At 36.3% G+C, this 23,037-nt stretch overlaps 1 protein-coding gene across 3 annotated transcripts in view; it reads right to left on the reverse strand.

The window, feature by feature from the left end:
• The window catches only part of MLLT10 (MLLT10 histone lysine methyltransferase DOT1L cofactor), a 137,122-nt gene that overhangs the window by 41,739 nt on the left and 72,346 nt on the right, over window positions 1-23,037 (reverse strand). For all 3 annotated transcript variants that reach the window (XM_065629120.1, XM_065629119.1, XM_065629121.1), the window contains exons 10-11: window positions 22,168-22,423; window positions 19,551-20,117 (exon numbers count right to left, since the gene is read on the reverse strand). In XM_065629120.1, coding sequence (XP_065485192.1) covers window positions 19,551-20,117; window positions 22,168-22,423 — 823 coding nt within the window. The remainder of the gene's footprint in view (window positions 1-19,550; window positions 20,118-22,167; window positions 22,424-23,037) is intronic.

A 23,037-nucleotide genomic window follows, 5' to 3' on the forward strand; every position in this document is an offset into this window, starting at 1 on the left:
CCTGCTATCAAACTCCATTAAAATTAACCTCAAAGCCTTGACAGCTCAGCTAGCAAAAGATCTTTAGTCAATCTCTTCTGCCCACTTCCATTCCTATGTTCATGATCCTCACTGTACAGCTATCCACAGTCATTCATAAATGTATTCAATAGCGGGCTGGCAGGTGAAGGACCAGAGCTGATCCATGTGGCTACCAAAACAGTCTACACCTCTGTTCAGCTAATCCCACCTGCTACAGGAAACAACATTATTTTATACTTGGTCCCACATTTATTCATGACCACAGGTCAGCAGTGTTACAGAACTCACTCTTCAGTACACTGGAACAGTGAGGAATACATCCACCATCTAATAGGAAACAACACGAGTCAGTATACAGTCCGCAATTAAACTGTTATTTCCACAGGTAGATTTTTAAGTACAAGATTTCAAAACTGCCTAAACCACTGTCAGAGTGTGCCTACTTGGAACTAATCCAAGCTCCTACAGGTCTTGTACTACAGCCCTCCACTGCAGAAGGGCTCAAACCCACGTTTTTCGTAGCCTAGCCAAGGTGAATTTGTTCTCTGAGAGGAGAGGTCTGAACATGACATGAGAGACAGATGAATAACATGCTGGACTAGGAACACAGAGAGAACTGCATCATTTTTCTAGCCCAGTACATCCATTTGCAACAGTGACCAACAGCAGCTGCACCAGGAAATCTTCCAGCCTCCAGAAATCTATAACTTATGGATTTTGAGCTTGAGGAATGGCCTCTGTAATTATTAGCCCTAAATTTGCTTCCAACCCTGCCCCGATGAATTTCTTCCAATCCTTTCTGAACAGTTGTAACTTTTCATACCATGTCCCATGATCATATCTCAGTTAAACTTTTCTTGGGGGTGGGAGTGGAAGACAGAGATGACACAGGGACAAACCTCCTTTCATTTGTTTCCTTCAGATGTTCCGACTTCCCACAATAAATCTTCGAGATGCTTTGTAATTGCAGGCTTAAGGTTCACATATATAATTAATTCAGCTTTATGAAATATGACACGTTAAGAATTTCATACTTATTCTAGCCTGATTCAACAAATTTTGAAGTATTCTTCTATAATAAGGGCAATAAGATAAAGAGCTCCATGATCATATCTGAGAGACATATATGCTTAGCACTACGGAAAAGACCTGTAGTTCAAGTGTGTCACAGCACAGAAAGATCTTTGCAAGAAGAAAAAGTTAGACAGATATGGAAGAACAATTGACAAATAGATCTTAACTTTTATTTAGATGTTTGCTTTTGTCATGGTGAGCCAAGACATACAAGCCTAAGTTACTTAAATATGACATACTACAACAAAGTAGTTCTAGGCTCACTAAACCAGCATTCCCAAGTAGGAACATGACACTTGTGATCTACGCTTCTTAATGATTTCCAGGGAGAACTGAAATGTGTTTGCTTAAGATCTCTGAAAACCTACCATAGTTTCAAACCATTCTGTCAGCAATCTATCTTGGTGCTGGAATGGTGAGTCGCTGGAAGCACTAGATTCCTCTTCATTGGTAACATAATATAGTCTTTTAAAGGAGTTTCTACTTCAAGTTTTCTCTCTTTTGGATTCCAGTGATCTGAAGTTTGGTATGTTTGAAGAGATGCTGCAGGATGCTTGATTAAGCCAGAATTTCCAAAAGGAGGGCTATTTGAGGGGCTAACAAATAACAATGGCAATTCTGTGGTGATTAGTTACTTCTGGTGGTGGGGAACAGCTGTTGCCTGAACTGCTGAAAGACTACACATAGCTGTCATTAGCGACAACTAAAGCTTTAAAGCGGTATTCTAGAAACTCATGGGCAGGTAGTAAACACTTAAGGTTGTAATATTTGACAACTGAACAATAACACTCCATTATTCAATACTCTGAAAGAAATTGGCATAAAGAAACTATTTCAGGATGACTTTGTAATTTGTCCTTTTCTTGTTCTTCCTTTTTTAAAATTTATATGGTTTAGCCGAGTGCTATTCTCCCCATGCTTCAAGGCAGGCAGATGCCTTTTAGCAACACCGCGGAAGTCTGCTCAAGTTGGGCTAAATTAAAAATTTTAACTCATTCATGCTCAGTAGATTCTGACTAGTTTACGTCGCCTTAGTGTAAAATGGAACAAGCATAAACAGAGACCTGAAAAAAGGAACAGGAGTAAGAAATAGAAAAAGTGAGAATAGGAGCCACAGAAAGGCTGCAACCAAAACCATTACAGTTTACAGCTAGCTCTAACATAAAATACAACACTCGGGTCATCACTCCCCATAGACTTTTTTTAAAGTATGCACTAAAATCCTCAACAGATACGAATCTCTGTACCCCCTCTCCTGCTTTCCAGTAGTAGGCCCATAAAAATGACACAGAGGAGATGAGACTTCAAGGTCAAGTCAAAAAAGTTTGACTCTAAGGCCCAGAGTAAGACTGAGAAGGACGAAGCACAAAGTTATCACACAGCGAATAGCAGTGAAAACTTTACATCTCTCAACTGCAATTTTTCAGTTTTAAATAAGTTTTTTTAAAAGCATGAAAAACATAGGAATTTGACCATTAAACTGAGAAACAAAGCACTGAGTACTAAGTCTCTTACTGGCAAAACTGCAGTGTGCCTGTTCCACCTGAAAGCATCTTGACTCTTTCTTTCTATTAAGACAGGAATCTTCACGGGAAGATAGCCTGCACGACTCCATTTTCTAATCCTGTTTTTTAACTGATTCTTTCAAATGTGTTCAAGTCTTTAGCTATCATCTTTCCTCCTTTACACTTTGTCAGCACTAAATTCAACTGACAGGCTTCAGCCATCACCTTTTTACTAGCATAACTATCAAATGAACCTCTCTGCTCCAAACTTGTATTCATCTCGGCTCAAACCAAAACTCTTTTTTTTTTTCTTTTTGGTAATTTCTTGCTGATGTGCAGCCAACTTAAATTCAGTGCAATGGAAAAACAAGCTCCTGATACACTGTCTCAGCCAAAGCTCTTACAGACAATGACTCTTTATCTGACTCATAATCTGAACATGCTGCTGGAGTAAACTATTTCCTGTATTTAAATAGTTATCTCTATATTTAAATATTTATCTCAAGTTCAAATACTTTCTTTTCATCCTGTACACATAGGGCAAGATCTTTCCTTGTTGTTCATTTTATCAAAATTTCTACCTACCCTCATTGATTTCACCCATCTGTAGGCCTCTGCCAAAACAAGAGTATGGAAAAAACCCTGCAAGACGGGGGCGGCGGGTTGGAGGGGGGAAGAGGGGGAAGTAACCAACTTTCAAAAATCTTGCTTAGAGAAGTATGGGAAGGCAGAAAAAATACACACCACCACCCCCTCCACAAAGGAAAAAAAAAAATACACCAAACAAGAAACACAGGCAGACTAGACAATAAATCCTGTCCAAACAATGTTCCGAAGCATACATGTACGTAACATTATGCTTCCCCACAATACAAAGCATTATTATTGCTTGACAAGAAAGCAAAAGCATACACCATTAAGTAAGTCTTTTTCTCTGTGCCCTTCCAACTTCTGTGCTGGAGGTGGGAATACACCATTGGTTTAAAAAAAAAAAAAAAAAAAAAAAAAAAGTGCAACGTGGAAAGAAGTCATCACAAATGGGGTTTCATCAAATTCTATTCTGCACTGTTGTGAACCTATCCCTCTTCAACATTAAACAGCAAACAGGCTCTGCTTATAAAACAGCAGAAACTCACCAAGTCCAAATTCAGCACACTTTCTCAGATACCCTTCAGATGTTTTATTTTTGTTCAGAAAAATGGTGAGCTTGCTTTCCTTCATCTCAAAGCTGGTTCAGAGCACTGTACACCTGGGAGAGTGAGAGGGAAACCCTATATCAAAACCTATTTTACTAAAGCTAAACCTATTTTACTAAAGCAAAGCAAATCTAGAGAAATTTCAATATTTCTCACCGCATGTAGACTATGAAATACAAATTTAATGTCATAATTTTTTAAAAACTATTGTTTAAGAGACCCACCACTATAAAAATCTGCCTAACGGATGTAATTCATCGCTCTGACAGTGTGAAAAGCAAAGTCCTACAAACCTTAATGATTGCTAGCTTAAAATGTAAAGAACTTCACCATGCAAAGTTTAAACATTCAAATTATTTTTCATCTGCTGAACTCCAAGTCAATACAATTTGCAATGTATACAACACTGCTCTTCCAATATACACGTACATCAATAAGAAAATTACTCTATTTGGCTGACACCAATGGATTAAAAATATCCGATTTTTATTAACAGATTGCCTGACACCAATTAAATAGAACACTTTGAGAAATAAACTTAATCATCTTCAAAACCAGCCTTATGAGAGGGTTTTAACTGTAAATATGGCCTCCTAAATCTTTCAGTAACTTGTGAATATAGCTATGATTGTTTCCTACATATGAACAAAAGTCTTGAAAAAGTAAACCAAGTTCTAATTTAATAAGATACATTTCATTTCCACTGGCTATGAGTGAATACGGAATTAGGGGTACAAAGCCAATACTGAATACTAAAGGGAAACGGCAATTAGATACATTAAAGATTCAATATTGCTCCCTCTGAAACGGATAGTCCTGTTATCAGTGACACAAATGGGCAGCATCGGGCTGTCAGAACAAAGAATGGACAAAACACTGCTACCTTCAGATGCATTACTTGTAGTAATTTAAGTAGTCAGGAAGGCAAGTGGGAGAATGCCTGAGGTAGACACCACTATAACACACCTATGAATGGAGCACAGAAGAGCAACTAGAAACACTATTCACAAAATTAAAGAAAAGAAATCTCAGAACTGGAATAAAACTTATCATTTTACTGCACACATACAAAAAGATCATAAAAAGAGAACTGAGGAACTATTGACCTATCAGGCTCCTGCAGACAATCTACAAAGTTTTCACTCAAGTACTGAACAATTGACTCACTGCAGACCTGTATTTCACCCAATCCATAGAATATGCAGACCTTCAATCAGGCGTTTCCACAAAAGGCTACCCTTTGTGATAAATGAACCTCTGAAAACGATTCTAATATAACTTACCATTATGTATGGTATTCATCAACTTTGAGAAAGCTTTTGAGTTAGGAGAAAAAGGGCTTCATGTTAAGATCATGTTTAACAGACGCACAAAAGAATATATGTATAGACAAGAATTTCAGTGAACAATAATATACCTGAATACATCTTTCTTGTATTAGAGCTCTGATCATTCACAGTAGCTCAAATTGTAAAATGGATTTATTTCTATCCACTATAATTTTTTACTTATATTTCTTTTGTGAGTGTTTGTTAGCTTTTAGATGTCAAGTATAAGAAGATTTCAGCACATGCCAACTAGCTGCTTTCTAAAGCTACTATTACAAATAAAAAAGTCAAATACTTTCCAGCGACAATCAGTCTTCCCAACAAAAGACTGATTTTAATTTCATTGTCTGCAACAGATTAAGAAGCTAAAACTGAAGCTGCCTTGCTAATTTTAATCACGCATATTTTTTTGCTTCACTGGTAGACTGAGACTAACTCATGCAATCAAGTTCAACAGAAAACAGTAGCACCTCCTGGACTTTAGGGAGCTCAGTTGAAGAAGAACTCAAATGTGTGGAGAGAAGGAACGTCCAACTAGTGGTACACTAAAGGAGGTGCTCACAGGAACTTTCTTTTCTTCGAAGGTGGGGGTTTTTAGAGAATATGGATCTCTGACCACCAAGTGCCAGAACACACTGACATCCTCTGCTGGGCAGCCAGGAGTCCCTGTAGCTCGGCCCCCACTGCAACACACCACCTACGCCCAGCTGCAGAGCGATGGCAGCCACGCAGGTGGCTCACCTCTCTCTTCCACTTATGCCACGCACCTATTCATACTTAGGATAATGACCTCATGACTACAAAATTATTTTAGTTTCAATTTCCTAGTTCACTCTTTAATGCTACTAAGGAACGAAGCCCTCAGCTTACATGCCTGGTTTGACAAAACGATTGAATGAATGATTTTGCAGGCAAGAGTGTCACAAACACCTCTGCCATATTTCGGTGGGCGAATTTTCTATTTGCATCAGCCTCTGGGGTCTGACTGTAATAACTGCTCACGTTCCAACAGGGTGACTGTCTTTATGCTTTATTTTTCTCTTCTTTACTCTCCCCACAAGTGGCGGCTCCTGAAGACTGCTGTTATAAGCCACTTTTAACTGCCAGGCTCTTCTGAACATTGGGTTTCCAAAAAAGTGAACTAACAACAAAGACAATTTAAACTTTTCTCATTGATACTAGCATATTACAAAACTAATTTAGAAGTCACTTAAAAAAATCCTTGCCTTCTAACTACTGCCTAAACTTGAGCAACTAGTCAAAGTTACTTCCACAGAAAAAACCTTTAAAATTTATATTTTAATTAAATTTTAATTAAAACTACCGCTTTACAAGGAAAAAATTCCTAAAACGCACAAAGTTTATATGGCCGGGGTCATCTACATTATACTATTGGACAAATTCTGGCTCAGGTGCAGAGGACACGGTGCAACCACTGTCTGCCATCCTTCAGAACAGAATCATTTGACCCACATCAACTCTCCACAAGTCTTTATTTGGTTATAATTATATGTTTGTTCCAGTTATCCTCCATTTTTCTGCACAAGAAATAGCAGCAATCGTGATCCACCACTGCTTTTCATTTTAAGGAAAGCCCCTTTCAAATTCAGGGAACTGTTGGGTAGGTTTTGGAGGGGGGCTTGGGGTGGATTTGGCTTTGTAAAACAAGCTCAGCCCTGGATTGCCTGAAGCGACACCTTTTGCCTTTGTTTCTTTAAAATTGTACCACACAGGAGCTACCATTAACCCAAGCCATCACATACATTGTATTCCAAAGCATCACTCAGAGCTTTCAGAAAGTCTTAAAGCAGAATACACTAGGTAAAATTTACTACTAACAAGATACACACTTCATAGACAAATGAGGAAGAGAAGCAGCTAAAAAGAGCGGACAAAACAATTCAGCAGACCTAGTCAGCAACCTGAGGTTAAAACAAGTGATTGACAACTCAAGAACATACATAAAAACAAAGTGGAAAAACAAGATGCAGTAGAATCCCTTTCAAACTACAGCTCCTAAATGTGGAAAAAGAAGTCACGGTATACACAATCTTTAAGAGAACAGTGCCAATTCCAGGACACATGACTTACACTTTAATATCTGCTACTGTGCTTATCAGAATGAACTTTTCACAACAAGCATGTGCTACAATCGAATAAGTATCTGAGAAAAGGATTCACACCTTTGATTCTTACTTTGAAAGTCTCTTTTTTTGAATCCTTAAGATTCCCTACAAGAAGTAAAAAGACTGTCATGCAATGATGAAAAAAAAGGAAATACAGCGTCACAAATTATCAGAAGGGAACAAAGAACAAAACGAAAGCATAATGATGCCACTTTAAAAATTCTTGTTGCACCTACATTTCAAATACTACCTGCTCTTTTCAAAAAAGGATATAGTAGCACTAAAAGAGATCTGAAAAGGCTAAGAAGGATATAGTATGAATGACAAAAAGGTATTAAGACATCTAGGTCTAAATAAGATAACGCGGAAATGACAGAAATGTATCGATTATGGATACTGTAAAGATGCTGAATATTTGTAATGACTATTCAAGGGTTTTACGAATGTCAAAACATGATCCAGCAACAGCTGCAAACAACGCTCATCCTCTTACAATGCATAAAGACATGAAACTCATTTCTCACGTTTCGGATATTAACAGTATAAATAGTTTCAAAAATTATTAGGCAAATTCATGGAAGAGACCGATTCACGGAAAACATCAAACAGCTACAGATATCCAACCTTGAGATGAGATGCAAGGTATCCTAGTAAGAAAATGTCCTGTTTAACCTAAGTCCTTTGAAACAAACTGTTCTAACACAGACCTCATCCAGTTACATGATGAAGGGCCAACACTAGATCAGCCCTTCTTGTGACTGATGGGGCTAATTGTAGACTCCCCCCAAGCCTCCACACAGAACAGAAGCAGAACTGTTCCCCTACCACTATTCCCTTCCACACTCCATAAATTAGTAGAAGGCAGATGAAAAAGGTGTTTTATTCTGGAAGGAAAAAAAGAGCTACTGTCTGGGTTCCTGGTATAACTGCCCCTATTGGCAGCTACCTCCTTCCTGACTGTTCCTGCACTGAAGGACCCTCCCAGCCACTCAGTTTTCTCCTATAACGTACAGCAAGCTATTGACCTCCGACATCCTGTCAAGAAAGGTTAGGAATGGTGAATGGTAATCATACATGCCAAAAAAATATATGCTGTAATGGCTGGACTTCACATTATTCGTTTTCCTTTCTTTTCCATCTTTGCTGCCTTACGCACTTTTCCTCTCAGTCTTGGCTGAATCCTTCCTTTCTTCATCTGATCCTTATGGTAGCTGCCATTGCTTGCTTTAAAACCTTATAATTATTCTTCCTTAAAATCAATCCTGCTCAGGAAGACTTTGTTGCTTCCAGCTCATTCATTTCAGTTAGTTTCAAAATATCTCAAAATTGACTGTGTATTAATACCTACATCCACGTCACCATTCCTATTGTTCATTACCTGTTTTTAAGGGAATTGGTCACGCATACAAAAACTGAAGTTAAGCTCTAAGCTTACCACAATTTCCATAGCAGAAAAAATGCCTACAGAATATCAATGATTTTGTGACTTTGGCCCTTGAAAGGATGTTGCTGTAACCAACCCCTAAATCCTTGAGATTAGACATTAGTCCATGATGGTTACCACACATTACGTGAAAGCTAACTATATTGACAGCTTATGAGTCGCTTTTTCTTTTGTTGGGGAGGGGATGGGGGAATGGGGTCTTGGTTTTTTGTTTCAATTTATTTGGAACTTCTAAGTCATTCTTATCAGGAAATTCTTCTTGTAAATGTCCAAGACAAATACAAATTGGAAACAGATACAAAACCAAGTCCAGTACAAAGGATCTCATCAAATTACTCATACTGAAACCCCAGACACATGTTCATATTCTTCAACTCTGTTTCCAGCTTCTGTGAATCTCTTCTCAACTCAAGTTGCTAGAACTACACTGGTTCCAAGACCATAGATGCTCACTCTTTTTGACAAAAAATACTGGGCTTTTTTAGTTACTTAGTCTAACGAGAACCCTCTTCAGAAACTTTTTACCACCACGTGTAATTCTCCCTCAAGCAAACATCTGCAGCAAGCTAGATCACTGTCAAAATCAACGATTTTTATAATGTTATCCTTATGGCCTTCTCACGGACACTTTACATACCTACCAGATCTGACACAAAAAATGAAGAATTCTATTTAAAAACAAAATTTAACATATAAAATTAATAATATGAAGTAATGAGCTTGCATCTAAATTAGGTGTTAAATCCCAGTTTAGTTAAAATGGACCAAAAAATTGCTTTAAATTCAGGATCAGACAAGAAGTAGCTTTTCTAATAATATTAAAAAGTTTGTTTCATTTACTATTTCTTGCATAACGACCACAAAAGCACTGGGTAAGAACTATTTTGCTAAGTGTTTTGACAGGACCCTTTATGTGTACAACATACCTGTGTATTAACTCCTACGACACTTCTCCAATTATGCCAAATACTCCTGAAAGAGAGGTTTATTTAAGGAATCTTCTGGAAATACAATGTTGTCTTATCTGTGCCAAGTTTACATTTTACTTATGCTGGGGAGATTTATTAAAAGGTGGATCAACACAAAGATCTTGCATGTCTTAAGCAGCTGGTACAGGCAACTTTTATAAAATACCAGAACTGTCATACAGTGAAAAGGCACTGGGATACATTGTCGTTTAGTGTAGCTAAGACACATCTTTACATCTAGACAGACACTGCATTCCAGTTTCCTTTTTTTTAAAGTGTTCTTAAATACAAAAGCTACTGAAATATTTGATTGTACCTGTAAAGTTATCCCAGTTGGTTCCTGCCACTTTAACTAGAACTGGTCGTTTAAAAAGAGCATAGTATATGGGTACTATAGTTCCTATACATCAACACAGGAATCTGTCCACCATGAGTCTCAATAATTTTAAGGTAACTAGTATTCCTTATACCACTATATTATGTTAGTACTTCTATTTGATTTTTTTGTTTTCTTTTTAAAACTTTACGGGAACTCTCAGAAATAATTATGATAATCGACAATAGCTTTAGACATCAGAGCCTCTTCTTATACAGAAGTTAGTCACCCTGATCGTAATCCCGAAATGACTTTCAGGTAGTTTAACTTCTGATCCTGCAGCTCTTCATATCAAATCAAAGGAACATTTAAATGCAAAGTACATTTCCTTCTGACTTTAAAAACCTGACTACACTGCTATCACCTCTGAGAACAACAATAAAAAAATAATTTTACCATATGAATTGGACAGTCTTCAGAGGGACAAAAATGCTGCAAATACTATCAACACATACACATCACTTATTTTTCAGCTATACTTGATTTCTGAAAGGCTTGAAAGTCTGTAAGATCGAAAAAGTACAATTTGCAAGAACGGGTAAAAAACTCTACTGCTCCTTTTACAGTCAAGCCTCTTCTTTGCCCTCCCCCACACACACTTTTTTATGTTCCCCTGTCACCTTTAACAGATTTTATGGAGTTAAAAGACTGATTGGTATCTCGCATTTGACTTACAAGGAATGCCATACTCCAGCAAACTGACTCCAGATGCTGAAAAATGTTCACAGTCAAAAAGATGTATATTTTAATTTAAAAATCTATGTATACAAAATGATATCAAATGAAGGGGGGAGGTTAAGTCAAATTTTTAAAGGAGATCTTGGGAACTAAACAGCTGCAAGTAAGCAGACAACACCTGCATCTCACTTCAGCTTCCGTGCAACGATCTAGTTTAATTGAAGTAATATTCGCTTGATCTTCAAGACCCGCCTGGACACCTTCCTGTGTGATCTGCTCTAGATGAACCTGCTTTAGCAGGTGGATTGGACTAGATGATCTCCAGAGGTCCCTTCCAACCCCAACTGTTCCATGATTCTGTGTGATTCAGAAAAGGGATGCACCTCTAAAGAAAATATCAAGTTCTGCAACAAAAGTATCTGACAGGACAGAAATCTTAACAGCTTCAGAGTGCCTCCTTGTTGCCCTGCTCGGTCTATTTGAAATTCTAATTCTTAGTTTTATAAAAAGAGCTAAAGAACTAACATAATCCAAGCACAAAACTGGAAATTTCAGTACATTTTATGCTTCTGCCTTTTTTTAAAAAATAGAATAAAGATAATGCCACATACTTGTACTCCATGTATCTGCAAAGACAACCAGCTCCTGGAAAAGCAGGCAGTTTATTTTGTTCACTATGCAGGCAACAACAATAACAAAGCTGTTAGCTAGATTTCATCCATACAATGTAGTTTACCCAGATTATCCACACCTAAAATAAGTGAGTTTTTATGAGGAATTCAAACCTAACACCAAATATATACAAGGCACTTCATAGGCTTATGGGTCAAATATAATCTAAAAGCAAACAGTTTATAAAAAGCTCATAGATTTCTTTGAAAACCTTCCCTCGCCAAACAAGAAAGATTTATAGCTAAATTTGAAAAGTCGTAAGTACAGCAATTTAAGTAGTCTTTAAGCCCTCCCAGTCCATTTTCTTATCTGCCAATACAGGTACAAGTAACAAAAAGCTAATATAAATATTTATTATGTTTCAAAAAAATCATATTCAGATGCCAATTCTGCCAATAATTCTGTATGGGCAAAAATCCAGATCTACAGAATTTATTTTATTCATTATTAAATTCATATTTGCAAAGCTTCAATAAAAACAAAATTCTGAACAGTTTATAAATAGTTACATCTTTTTACTCAGCTGTTCAACATCAAGTCTTTTTCCTGAAATGAATAACTACCACAATCTTCTTCATTTTTTTAAATGAAAGACATAAAAGAGAAAGCAAGAAAACACAGATTCCCTTTCCTATATTCATTTCGTTTTGTTTGTTTGTTTTGTTGGGCTTTTTAGGAGTCTGAAATGTATTACAAGTTCATAATTTGAACATAATAGTTACTATTGACTGTTAGAGCATAATAATGATTATATATTTTGAAATACAACTAGAAATTCATGCCATACACCATAATTTGAGAATCTAGTTTCAAGCATATAATCTTAAAAATTTCCATTTTAACCTGACAGACACATTCTCATGCAACAACTAACTAGTCAGGTAAAATCTCATTTCCACATATGCCAAGATCTTCTCCAATATAAGCAGCCTGACATGCAAGCTATACCCTAGTTATGAGAACTTATCTTCCCTGAGACATTTTTCACTTCAGAAAGCCCCTCACATCTGTTCTCACTCAAAAATTCTATGATTTTTTGAGAAAGGAAAACTTTCGTTTGTTTTGAATCAAGTTTTGTTTCAAAGCAATGCTCCAAGAGTTTCTACTCTTGCAACATTCACAGGGGAGCTGATTTCTATCTAGTGGACAAGCCAGTGCTGCCATGGAAAGTCAGGCAGCCTGGAGACAACAGAGGTGGAAAGGCTGAACATTTCTTGTTTTCAGCAGCCCATCTAATTAAGTACTATTGGTCTATATTTTTCTGTCAACATTTTTTTAAAAACAGAAAATGGTGCAATTCCCAGTATGCAGTCTGCAATTACCAATGCAAAAGCCTTGACCAGGAATATTAATTCTTCCTTTATAACAATTATGATCATGCTTTCAACCATTTTTGTAAACTGAAAGTGTCTCAAAGATATTTCAGACTATCAAAGAATTTACGACTCTCTGAAAAGGACATTTTAAAAATCCTGATCATTGTACGCCTCTTCTCAACTTTCCTAAACTCATATTTTATGAGGAAATTAATATCATAATTAAATATAGTACTCTGCTACCTGCAACATCTTTGGATTTCAAGTGATTTAACCTTTCTATTCCTTCTTGAAATGAGTGCCACAGGGACGACAATAGTCTTTTTTTCCTAAAGCATCTCAGTACGAGACAAATTTCAGTACTCCATCATTATTCAGAAGTTTTTCCTAATTCTTTTCAAAACACATCTGTTACAAGGTTCATTGTTAGGTGTTTTCTGTACAAAACTTTCTTAATCAATGAATCATTATTCACTACATCCGAGTACATTTCTTACAATATACATTTTTAGAAATCACCGTGAACCCTCACAGCAAGCGGCAAAGATTTCTTAATTTCTTCCCAATCTTTGATAAAAACATAAAACTTACCATGTTGAGAACTAATTTCTGCAGACCCATACTGCCTGACAGTTCTCAACTAACTATTGTATTTTGAAATGCATTCTTTGCCCCTTTACAGTCTATTTTATATGCCAAACTGATGCACCATGCTATTTTTTCTTTAAGAAATCCAAGGGATAATACAGCACAGAATTAGGTTCATAGATAAGAGCCAAACACGAATCTCTGTGAGCATATGGTTTGATTCTTAGCTCTAGAACTTCCCACACCTGCAAATCAATAAATATCCTCGATTAAACTGTGTCTTCTAGCACGTAGTTGCACTCTGCTGAAATCAGAGCTACCCTCTCATTAGTTTGCTGTTTACACATTCAAACCTTTTTAAACACGGCTTAGTACTGGAAGCTCAAATGTAACTGTTTATTCACCTTTATCCTTTTTCTTTGTAGCCCTTCCTTCCCCAGAAGGCCAACCTTATCCTGCAAGTGCACATCCATCTTTCCTACACGTAATCTTTTACTTTAGCTCCACCAACACAACTCTTACTTTGTATTGCTTACCAAGAGTTCCATTTTACCCTGTCCTCATATCCAATTTATTCAGAAATTTCAGAATTTTAAAAAAAATAGCATAAGGTCAATAATTGATGCACAGGGAAATAACACAACTCCAAACACTTTAATAATTCCCTGATCAAAATTAAATTGAGACTTATCTATTAACTACATTTAATGCAAAGGTTTGCTGACCTCCTATCATTACAGGTCTTTATTTAAAATGTCATGCTATATCAACTGAAATGTGGACATCTACTATGCCACTACTTTTATTTTTAAAATACCAAAAAGAAGTTCAATAAGTTCTTTTCCTAACCTACAACCACCACTAACCATTAAATCTTTACATCTCTAAACATCTTGCTTTCTGGTAGCAGACACATCCTAACTACATAACATTAACAACCCACCAGTCTCCTATGACTTCGCAAGTTCTAAAGACTTCCTGAAATTTAACACTGACAGTCTAAAAACATGAAAATATGAGGTACCCATCATCAGGAAATGCCAATTTTTACTTCTGCCTGTGGCTGCTGCTAACACTTGTTTTAGTTAAGAACATTGATGGGGGATCTGTTTCGCGATAATCCGCATTCTCATAAGCTTCTACTAACTCATGTGATTTCTTCCCAATTACTTGATTAATGTCTCCATGTTTTCTACATCAAACAATCATCAATTTTAACATGTTAATTTCACATCGAACCAACACCATTTCTGTTGAGCCTCAAATATGAAGAATGAAATTATCTGTACAAGAATTTTGCCTTGTTTTCTACATCGTTTGCCTAGTCCTAAAAGGTCATTAATACCTATTAGTATCAATTTGTCCTTTCTAGTTTATCTCCTCTGGAATACAAACTGGCTTTTTAACACAGCAAGACTTCTTTTTCTGCTCTGGCTTCTAAGGCACCTACCAGGTAAACGTAATAGCACGAACTGTTTCAGAATAATTTTGTCTGAACTTTTTCTCTCAACAGATTTAGCTGGTAAGTCAAAGGTTACAGAGGAGTTCAAACATAAAATCATAAAGATTTAACACAACCTCTGAGGGACTGAGTATCTCAATGAGAAGGACTTCAAGGCACTCATCTACTTTGAAGGTCGGAGTTCTCTTACATCATGAGTACGACAACGAGCTCAACACTCTGATCATCCCTTTGCACATGAGTGTAGCACTTGGCAGAGGCTTCATCGTCACTTGAATTAGATGAGAAAGAAGAATAAAATACATGGACTAAGCTAAAGCATTTAGTAAACTCCCACATTAAGCTGAAATTTGGCTGCACAAGGCATAAGACCAACCCAGAGGGACCTGTTCCAAAAATCATTAACTGTTTCTAAATCAGAGTTTGAAATATTGCTATATTAAAGTACAATCCTGGGTTTGGATACGTCCTCTATTCCAAAAACTGTCTAGCATTACCAACCAGAGCACACTGAAGATTGGTCAAGGGTAGAATAAATATGATGTAGAACTAAAATGTAGGAAGATAAATTATAAGGTTGCCTCCATTGTGACAAAGGAATTCCAGAAGATGGGCACAGTAAGGGTACTGAAAGAAAGAGCTAACCATTTCAAGGCCCAATTTGGAATTCAACCTTTGAGGGGCATGGGGGAAGCTTTATAAGTTTTTGTAGGGTTTACAGTACTCATAAAGGCATAAAATCAATTATGCAAAAATTAAGATATTGAAGCAAATGATCCCCTGAAGACCTTAGCAACTGAAGTTATACTATACAATTTGTTGTACACTTGAAATCAAGAAGAGAATTGGGGAAGACAGAGAAGCATCCATATATGCTTGAAGCACTGTGATTCTTCCAGCAGCAAGTATCCATCTAAAACCTAACGATAACTGTGCAAGAACTTTACCATGAAACAGAAATTTCAGTTTACTTCTGACACTTGCCTGGTTTTCATTTTACCTTGCCGCATTATTCCACAACAGTCACAAGGTACTGTATGGCAAGTAAAGGTTTTTTTCCCTATTGCTGTGGGACATGAGTTCTCAGAAAGTTTTCCATGCACTGGAGTGTACTCCAAATGAAGTGGAGTCAGAGTGTGCACAAACTGCTTGACAGAAAAATACAGACCGTATGAAAGTTATTTATCATAACTGTATTTTTTTTTCCTTCTTCTCACCAGCTTATTAGTTTCCACACTACTGATGAAATATGGTGAAAGTATGGTAAAAGAAACATTTGATCTTGGCATCTACTACTAGCAGAAGAAAGCATTAGGACAAGATGTTACTACTCTCTTTAAATTCCTGGATGAATGTTTTCTGTTCTTTAATCACCACTGTTGTGAAAAGAAAAAAATAAAAATCTTCAGCAGAACGGACTACTGCTTTACAATACTTTGGACTGCTTTAAGTATTATTCCCTAGAATGATGCTGAGAATGAAAATTAATCCTGAGCATACAACTAGTGTGACTTTTAAAAAGTTAAATAGCTCTATAAAATTCTAGGGTTCAAATGAAAGCCTCCCTTATTAAAAAAAGCTGATCCTGAAGTCGCTCCAAAGACCAGGCCCATTTTGGGGGCACCAGGATCAGCTTTATCTAACTCCCACTGACAACTGACTTACGTCTTCTTAGACAACAAACTTACAGTGTTTGTGAATTTCCAGCAGAAAGCTAAGTATGGTTTGTAAATAAGCTGTTATTGGCTAAAGAAGCTATTTTTTTTTTAACAGGGACAGATGTACTAGAAAAATGTTAATTTAACTAAAAATTCCTTATCACCTTACCAAATAATTTTTTTAAAAATTACTTTTCATTCCTTTGGGTACATTATTAAAGTAATACATACAGCGTTTCCTATCAGATTATAAATACATTTCAGAAAAAATTATAAGGAGCGTTAAGATTGAACATTCAAGCACTCAAAACTTTGAAAGCATCAAATCAGTTGCATGGCAACTGTAATACAAACTGAGTGTATGTATTGTAACATCTTTTAATTACATGGCCTTGTACTATTCACAGTGCATCTCTTCTTATTAAGCAGGAAACCATAAGTTCTGTGGGCTGGAAAAAGTTTGGAGAGGACAATTATTTTCAGAAAATGAGCTGAACATCCTTACTCTGAATAAAAGTTTTATGGAAGACATTTAGTTATGTATAAATAGCACATGATGAACCTGCATTACCTTTTAAGATAAGGTTTCCTTCACATTTCATCTAATTTGAACATTAACTGCGAACAGGATTATCATATGTCTGTGAAATAATGATTTTCATAATTTTTATGGATCTCAACAAGTACTCTTAAGAAAATTGAAAAAGAATGGTAGCTTAAGATAGCTGCAGTTAAGAAGGTGATTTTAAAAAAAATGAGAAGGACATTCTTGAAAAAACTACCTCAAAAGCTTTGTTTAGTATGGTCTAACTTATTCCTGATTCTGCTTCTTTGAACAAGGCAATTCCAAGTAAGAACCAGTATAACATTTTTGGCTTGACTTCCCCTGCATTTTCTCACTACATTTAAATACACAAAATCATATTTGAGGTTTGGGGTCAAATCGTTTAGATTCACTCATCAGACTTATATGTGTCAGACAATATAGAGACATTTCAAAGAGAAACATCGGCATATCATACCTAAGAAAATGTACGTTTCTAGTAATACTGGTAATACCCATATGCCATTCCTCATTGTAACAAAGCCATAAACGGACTGTTAAACCCAGACAATGCTTATGATGAAGTGAGGAAAGAAGCACTACAAGCATAAGAAAGATGGGAAATCAGGGAGAAGAGCACATGAAAACAATATGCCCAGTTTGTGGATGAATTTAGAGTTCATGCTCGAAGGCAAAGCCATCCCATCTGTTTGCTATTTTTCCTTTGGGTTTTCAGATTTTTGTTGGGGTGATTTTATTTTCAGTTTTTGTTTGTTTGGTTTTCATTCATATTCTTTGGCACCTTCAGGAAATACAACTGTTTTAGAGAAGAGGTCAAATACTTGCTAGCAATATTCTAAGTATGCTTAACAGAGGTGGAATCATAGGCTGAGTATTGCAATAAACGTATTAAACATAATAAACATATTAAACGGCTGATAAATGTAATAAAACCTATCCAGTATTTCCGTACATGTATTTCAAAGCTTTTTACAGTAGGAGTTTAACATTATCACTGGCATTTTATAGATGGCAGAGTGAGAGGTAATAAAGATGACGAAGGAAGCAAGGCTGGACCTGGCAAGGGAAAGGCCTGTTCTAGGACCTGACCACACCAGAACATTCTAAGACAAATACAAGGTGGGATACGTGGGTCATTCCCTTCAAAACAAGATCTTGTATTTCCATCTGTTCCCTCAACTACAACAATACATAACCCACCTCAAAGGGTTTATAAAAGAATAAGAAAGTTCATACTGAAATAATCAGATCACTGATCTAAGTCTGTTGGATGATCTCTGTCCGTAACAGATGCGAGGTTGACACTAAGAGACAGACAACGCCCTCAGACACACAGTGTGAACTGTGGGGTTGTCATATGCAGGGACAGGAGTTGGACTCCATGATCCTTGTGGGTCCCTTCCAACTCAGAACATTCTATGATTCTGTGTTTTTAAAACTGCATTTTAATCAAAAATATGGACAGTGAACAAGGAACTTTTGTCGCATGCCATTTATTATAGTTGCCACTGCTATTGCCGTTATTACCCATAATAAAAATCATCATTTGCCTATATCTAACAAAGATTTAAAACAAAGTGGTTTTGAGATCAAGTTTTTAAGTCCCTGCCTTGTTCTGAAAGAAATATGAAGTTGTTTCTTGAAGCACATATATTTTTAAAGCATTGCTTGTTTATACAGTGAAAATATACAATATAAAAGAATAAACCTGGCCCATAGCCCATAACAATTCAAGCTTCATTTCTCTTTCCCCCCAAAAAAGGAAAAATAGGGCAAAAAAATCTCCTATTACAACAAAAAGGACAAAATTTCAAAGTTACAAAATTGAGGTATCAGATAGTTTGCTATTTTTTTAATCCAAACAAAGGCCTTGAAAGAAACTTCAAAGCAATAAAGACTTCGACAGATACAATATTCTGCAAGGTCATTCCACACACAGGTTTACTGGGAGCAGAAAACCTCTCACAGCCCCAAATGCACATAACATTTAGAAGAGAGGAAGAACAAACCAGCCAATTTCAATTGCTAAAAAGCACGCAAGAATATGAAAATGTCATCCAGCTGCACAGGGGTCCAGATTCAGAATATCCTTTTACATGTTTGAACGGATAATTCTCCATATAGACATCTTGATTTTTAATTTTGTTAAATCGGGAAAAATAATTGAGGGACAGCAAGCTGACACGCCTGAGTACCGATTTTGTTTTCTCTGTGTAACGGAACACACAGAAAATACAATCTGTCTAAACTATCACTTATTTTAGCTAAACCAGTCACATGTAATTTCCAAAAAAACTATTTTCATGCAACTTATTTTTCCTCCTACAGCCTCAAAACTTGCATTTATATAGCACACAGGTCAATCTACTAGAGCCACCTACAGTAGAGAGGCACCTATACATGGAATAAAACTTACTCTTCCAACAGCCATAATCCTAAATTTACTTTTTTTCCCAATGCTACTCTCAAGATACTTTAAATGACACTCTGTTCTTGAAAAGCATTCTCAGAATTATGGCTAAAATAATAAAGACATATTTTGAGGTAAGAAAACAAATCCAATAAATGCCTACCTGAACCCACTGGAGATGAGCCAACACTAAGACTTTGTAAACTTCCATTCCTGAGCAAAGTTGGAGATTTTTGAAGACCAGAGCTCGTCACACTTCCTGCAGCAGATGCCACAGATGAAGTTGGGGAAGCAGAAGAAACTGAAAGATGGGAAAGACTTTCTTGACTTTTATTTCCTTTGGGTCTACCAGGCCCATGTTTACTTTGCTTATTTCCTTTCCGTTTCTTCTCTGTTACAGTTTCTTCTTCTATTCCAGAAGTTTGAGATCGTTTGTATGCTGTAGAAGTAAGGCTTGAATTACCTATGTCTCCAGGTGAGCTGTCAAAGTTTTTCGATTGGGAAACAGCTGATGATGAAGGGAGACCAATTAAGGAAGTGAAACAATTGACACCCCCCTCTTGACTCCCAGTCTCTCCTTTATGTACATCTTTGGTTGACGAAGCCTGTTGAGAATGTGTGAAGCTGTCACTTCGCAGATCTGTGTCTGCAAAACTCAAAAAGTCCTGGGGAGACTGAACTGAACTTCCAGAAGATGACTTGATGCTCCCAGGAGTGCCCAAAAAGCTTCCTAAAAAAAAGAAAGAAAAGGTACCATTCTTTTTTTCCTGTAGTGGATGAAAATTGATGAGAAAGATTAACATCTTGGAATACACAACTTTACAGTGAGAGGACTTCATGAAAAGTGTTACCAAGAGCTAAAGAATTTGTTTTTAAGATAATTCATTGCTTCTCCTGCTGATCTTCACTCTGCTGCATCTGATTCTCAGAATTCTATCTGAGATATAGATTAGAATTTGGGGCACAAACGAGCTGAAAATTAGTAAAAGGAGAATAACAACTTTGCTGCTTAGACAACTTTGACATTCCTCACGTTTTGAAGGCACAACAAGCACTTGGTGCAAGTCAGAGCAGCTTTTTTAAAACATACACCTGTATAAAAAGAAGGCAGCTGACAGAAACAGGCTGTGATCACATCTACACTATGCCTGCAATCTTCCTTACCATTCTACCTAAATCAAGGGTCTGACACAGGTCAAGGGAACACCAATTGCATTTAATTTGCCCTGGCTGAGGAAGTGTTCCACTGAAGAGGTATTTTTCAAAAGGACAAGAGAGAAAGTGGAGAAAAGTGTATAAAATTGGCATTTTAAAAACTTCTTTGGCACTGCCAGAAAACCATAAAGATCTTTTGAGTAATAGTATTACACTGCTTCTGTAATATTCGGAATGCAATCATTTCATCACTGTGCAAGGCAGAAAATGAAGCACACTTAGGAAATACAAACATCTATTTTCACTGAAATTCAGTCATTTTATATGGGTGGGTGCATGTGGGTATTGTTTTGTAGAACTCAGACTGATGACAACTATGTCATCAAGAAAATACTCCTAAATATGACATTAGGTATAAAGAAGTTCTTTAAAAATTACTGGTTTATCATTAGTAATCCATTAAACACTATTAAAAATTCCATTTAAAATAAAATTTACATTAATACAGCAATTTAAAAAATCACAAAAACATTGTTGTTTTGTATTTTAAATAAGTTACATCAACTTCACTTAACGCAGATTTAAAGAAAATACGTGCACATAGCGAAGATCTATTTTGCCATCTGCAGTGAGCAGAATTTTTCCTTAAATGCAGGATTCCAGAAGGCATTTTTCAAAGCTTTGAGAATTGAAAAAACAAACAAACAAACAACAAAAAAAAACCCTTCCATTTTTTCAAGTAAGAAAGTCTGAAATATTGAAGGAGTTCTAGACAAATTTGGAAGTGCTGACAGCACAAATAAACTCAAAGAAAGAGCAACATCATAAAGCAGAAAGCACAATCAGCTTCTACACGCCACAGTGAAAGTTATGGAAAAGCAATTGCTTTATAGAAGGTTTAGTTTGTTGTGTTTCAAAATAACATGTTTTATTAGTTAAGTAATTAAAAACATGGACTTTTAAATTTTTTTATCTTTCTTCAACTCTAATGAAGATGCCATAATATAATTTGCTTTTTAGAAGTGTCAACAGGGCATTTAGTGAGTTTTAGCATGTTCAAAACATCAAAATTTTTTATTATATAAGGTAAACAAACTGTATAGAGTTGTCATGTAATCATCTGCTCATGTATTTCAATGACAAAGAAATATAATAAAAAGGTCTTTCACTTTGAAGAAAACAGTATATTTTAAATGTCTACATCTTGAAAAACTGTTTAGGGGCCACCGCATCCTATACATTAGGTAGTCCAGTTTCATTCTACTATGTACTAACTAAAAAACATTAGTATTATTCCCTTAAAGAGCTAAGACAGATCCCTAAACTCAAATTCATATGTTAGATTTTACCCCAGGCAAACTTTTCAGCACATAAACTTCCGATTTTAGCAGTTAAAGAGAATACCTTAACAGTCTAAAGAAAAGCATCGGTTTTCCCTTCAAATATGCACAACCTTCTTTTTCATGTTATGACAATGAATATTTTTTCTCTAAAAAAAAGTTATTTCCCCCTCAAAGTGAAACAACATTCTCATTACTGCGGATAAAGGATTAACTACTTTTCACATTTTAAATACGTAAGATTTCCAATTCACGTTGAAACAGAAGTCGTGTAACAACTAATACCTTGCTGAAAAGGGCTGGCTGCAGTCACAGTTGTTCCTGGATTTCTTCCAGCACCAGGCTTTCTTCCCCTCTGACCTGAGCTGTGACCTGCAGATTTCTTCCCTTTGCTTTCCGACCCTCTGGCCTCTGAAGAATCTTTTCCACTTGAAACATGTGTAGAAACTTCCTGGAAATTTGCATTTGTAAATCGAGCTGTAGTATCTTCCAACCGCTTCAAGGAGCCTGACATGGAGTTGTTGCTAGTGCTTGTGTATGTCTGGCATTTTGAGAAAAGAAATAAGAGAAAAGAAACAGGTCACACAAAAAACTGTAACAAAAGAACTATTTAAAAGAACCCATTCTTTCAACTGAATTTGGAAGTGTTCAAATACTAAGGTAACTAGTAACAGCAGGAGTTAGACTGAATTGTTAGGATTTTCAGCAAACAATTGAAGTGCATAAAACTTCATTTTGTGGAAAAAATGCACAAAAGTAATGTCAGCTTTGGCTGAAACTTTTACTTTACTGAGGTCAATGGATTAATCTCAAATCTATGGTCACACAGGCTTTATAATCTATTTAAATGGGACATTGTTATTTTACTGCTTAAAGATAGAAAGAAAAACAGAGACTTTGAATACTTTTCTGAAAATACAGTTATTATGTAGTTTGTTTTGTCAAACTGGAACATTCCATCAGCCATGGAACTGATGTGAAAGCTTCAGAACCTAAGAACTTGCATTTTTAAGACTTTATAGGCTCAACACCAAATAAAAAAAAAAATCAACTCTAGCAAGCCCACCATCCCTTATGTCTTCACTTCCCACCATCACACTAGGATTCCCCACCATCTGAATCGTCCCATTCAGCCAGTTCTAAAGTATCACCAAG

The sequence above is a fragment of the Caloenas nicobarica genome, chromosome 2 (genome assembly GCF_036013445.1).
Source record: "Caloenas nicobarica isolate bCalNic1 chromosome 2, bCalNic1.hap1, whole genome shotgun sequence".
In the NCBI taxonomy this organism is placed as follows: domain Eukaryota; kingdom Metazoa; phylum Chordata; class Aves; order Columbiformes; family Columbidae; genus Caloenas; species Caloenas nicobarica.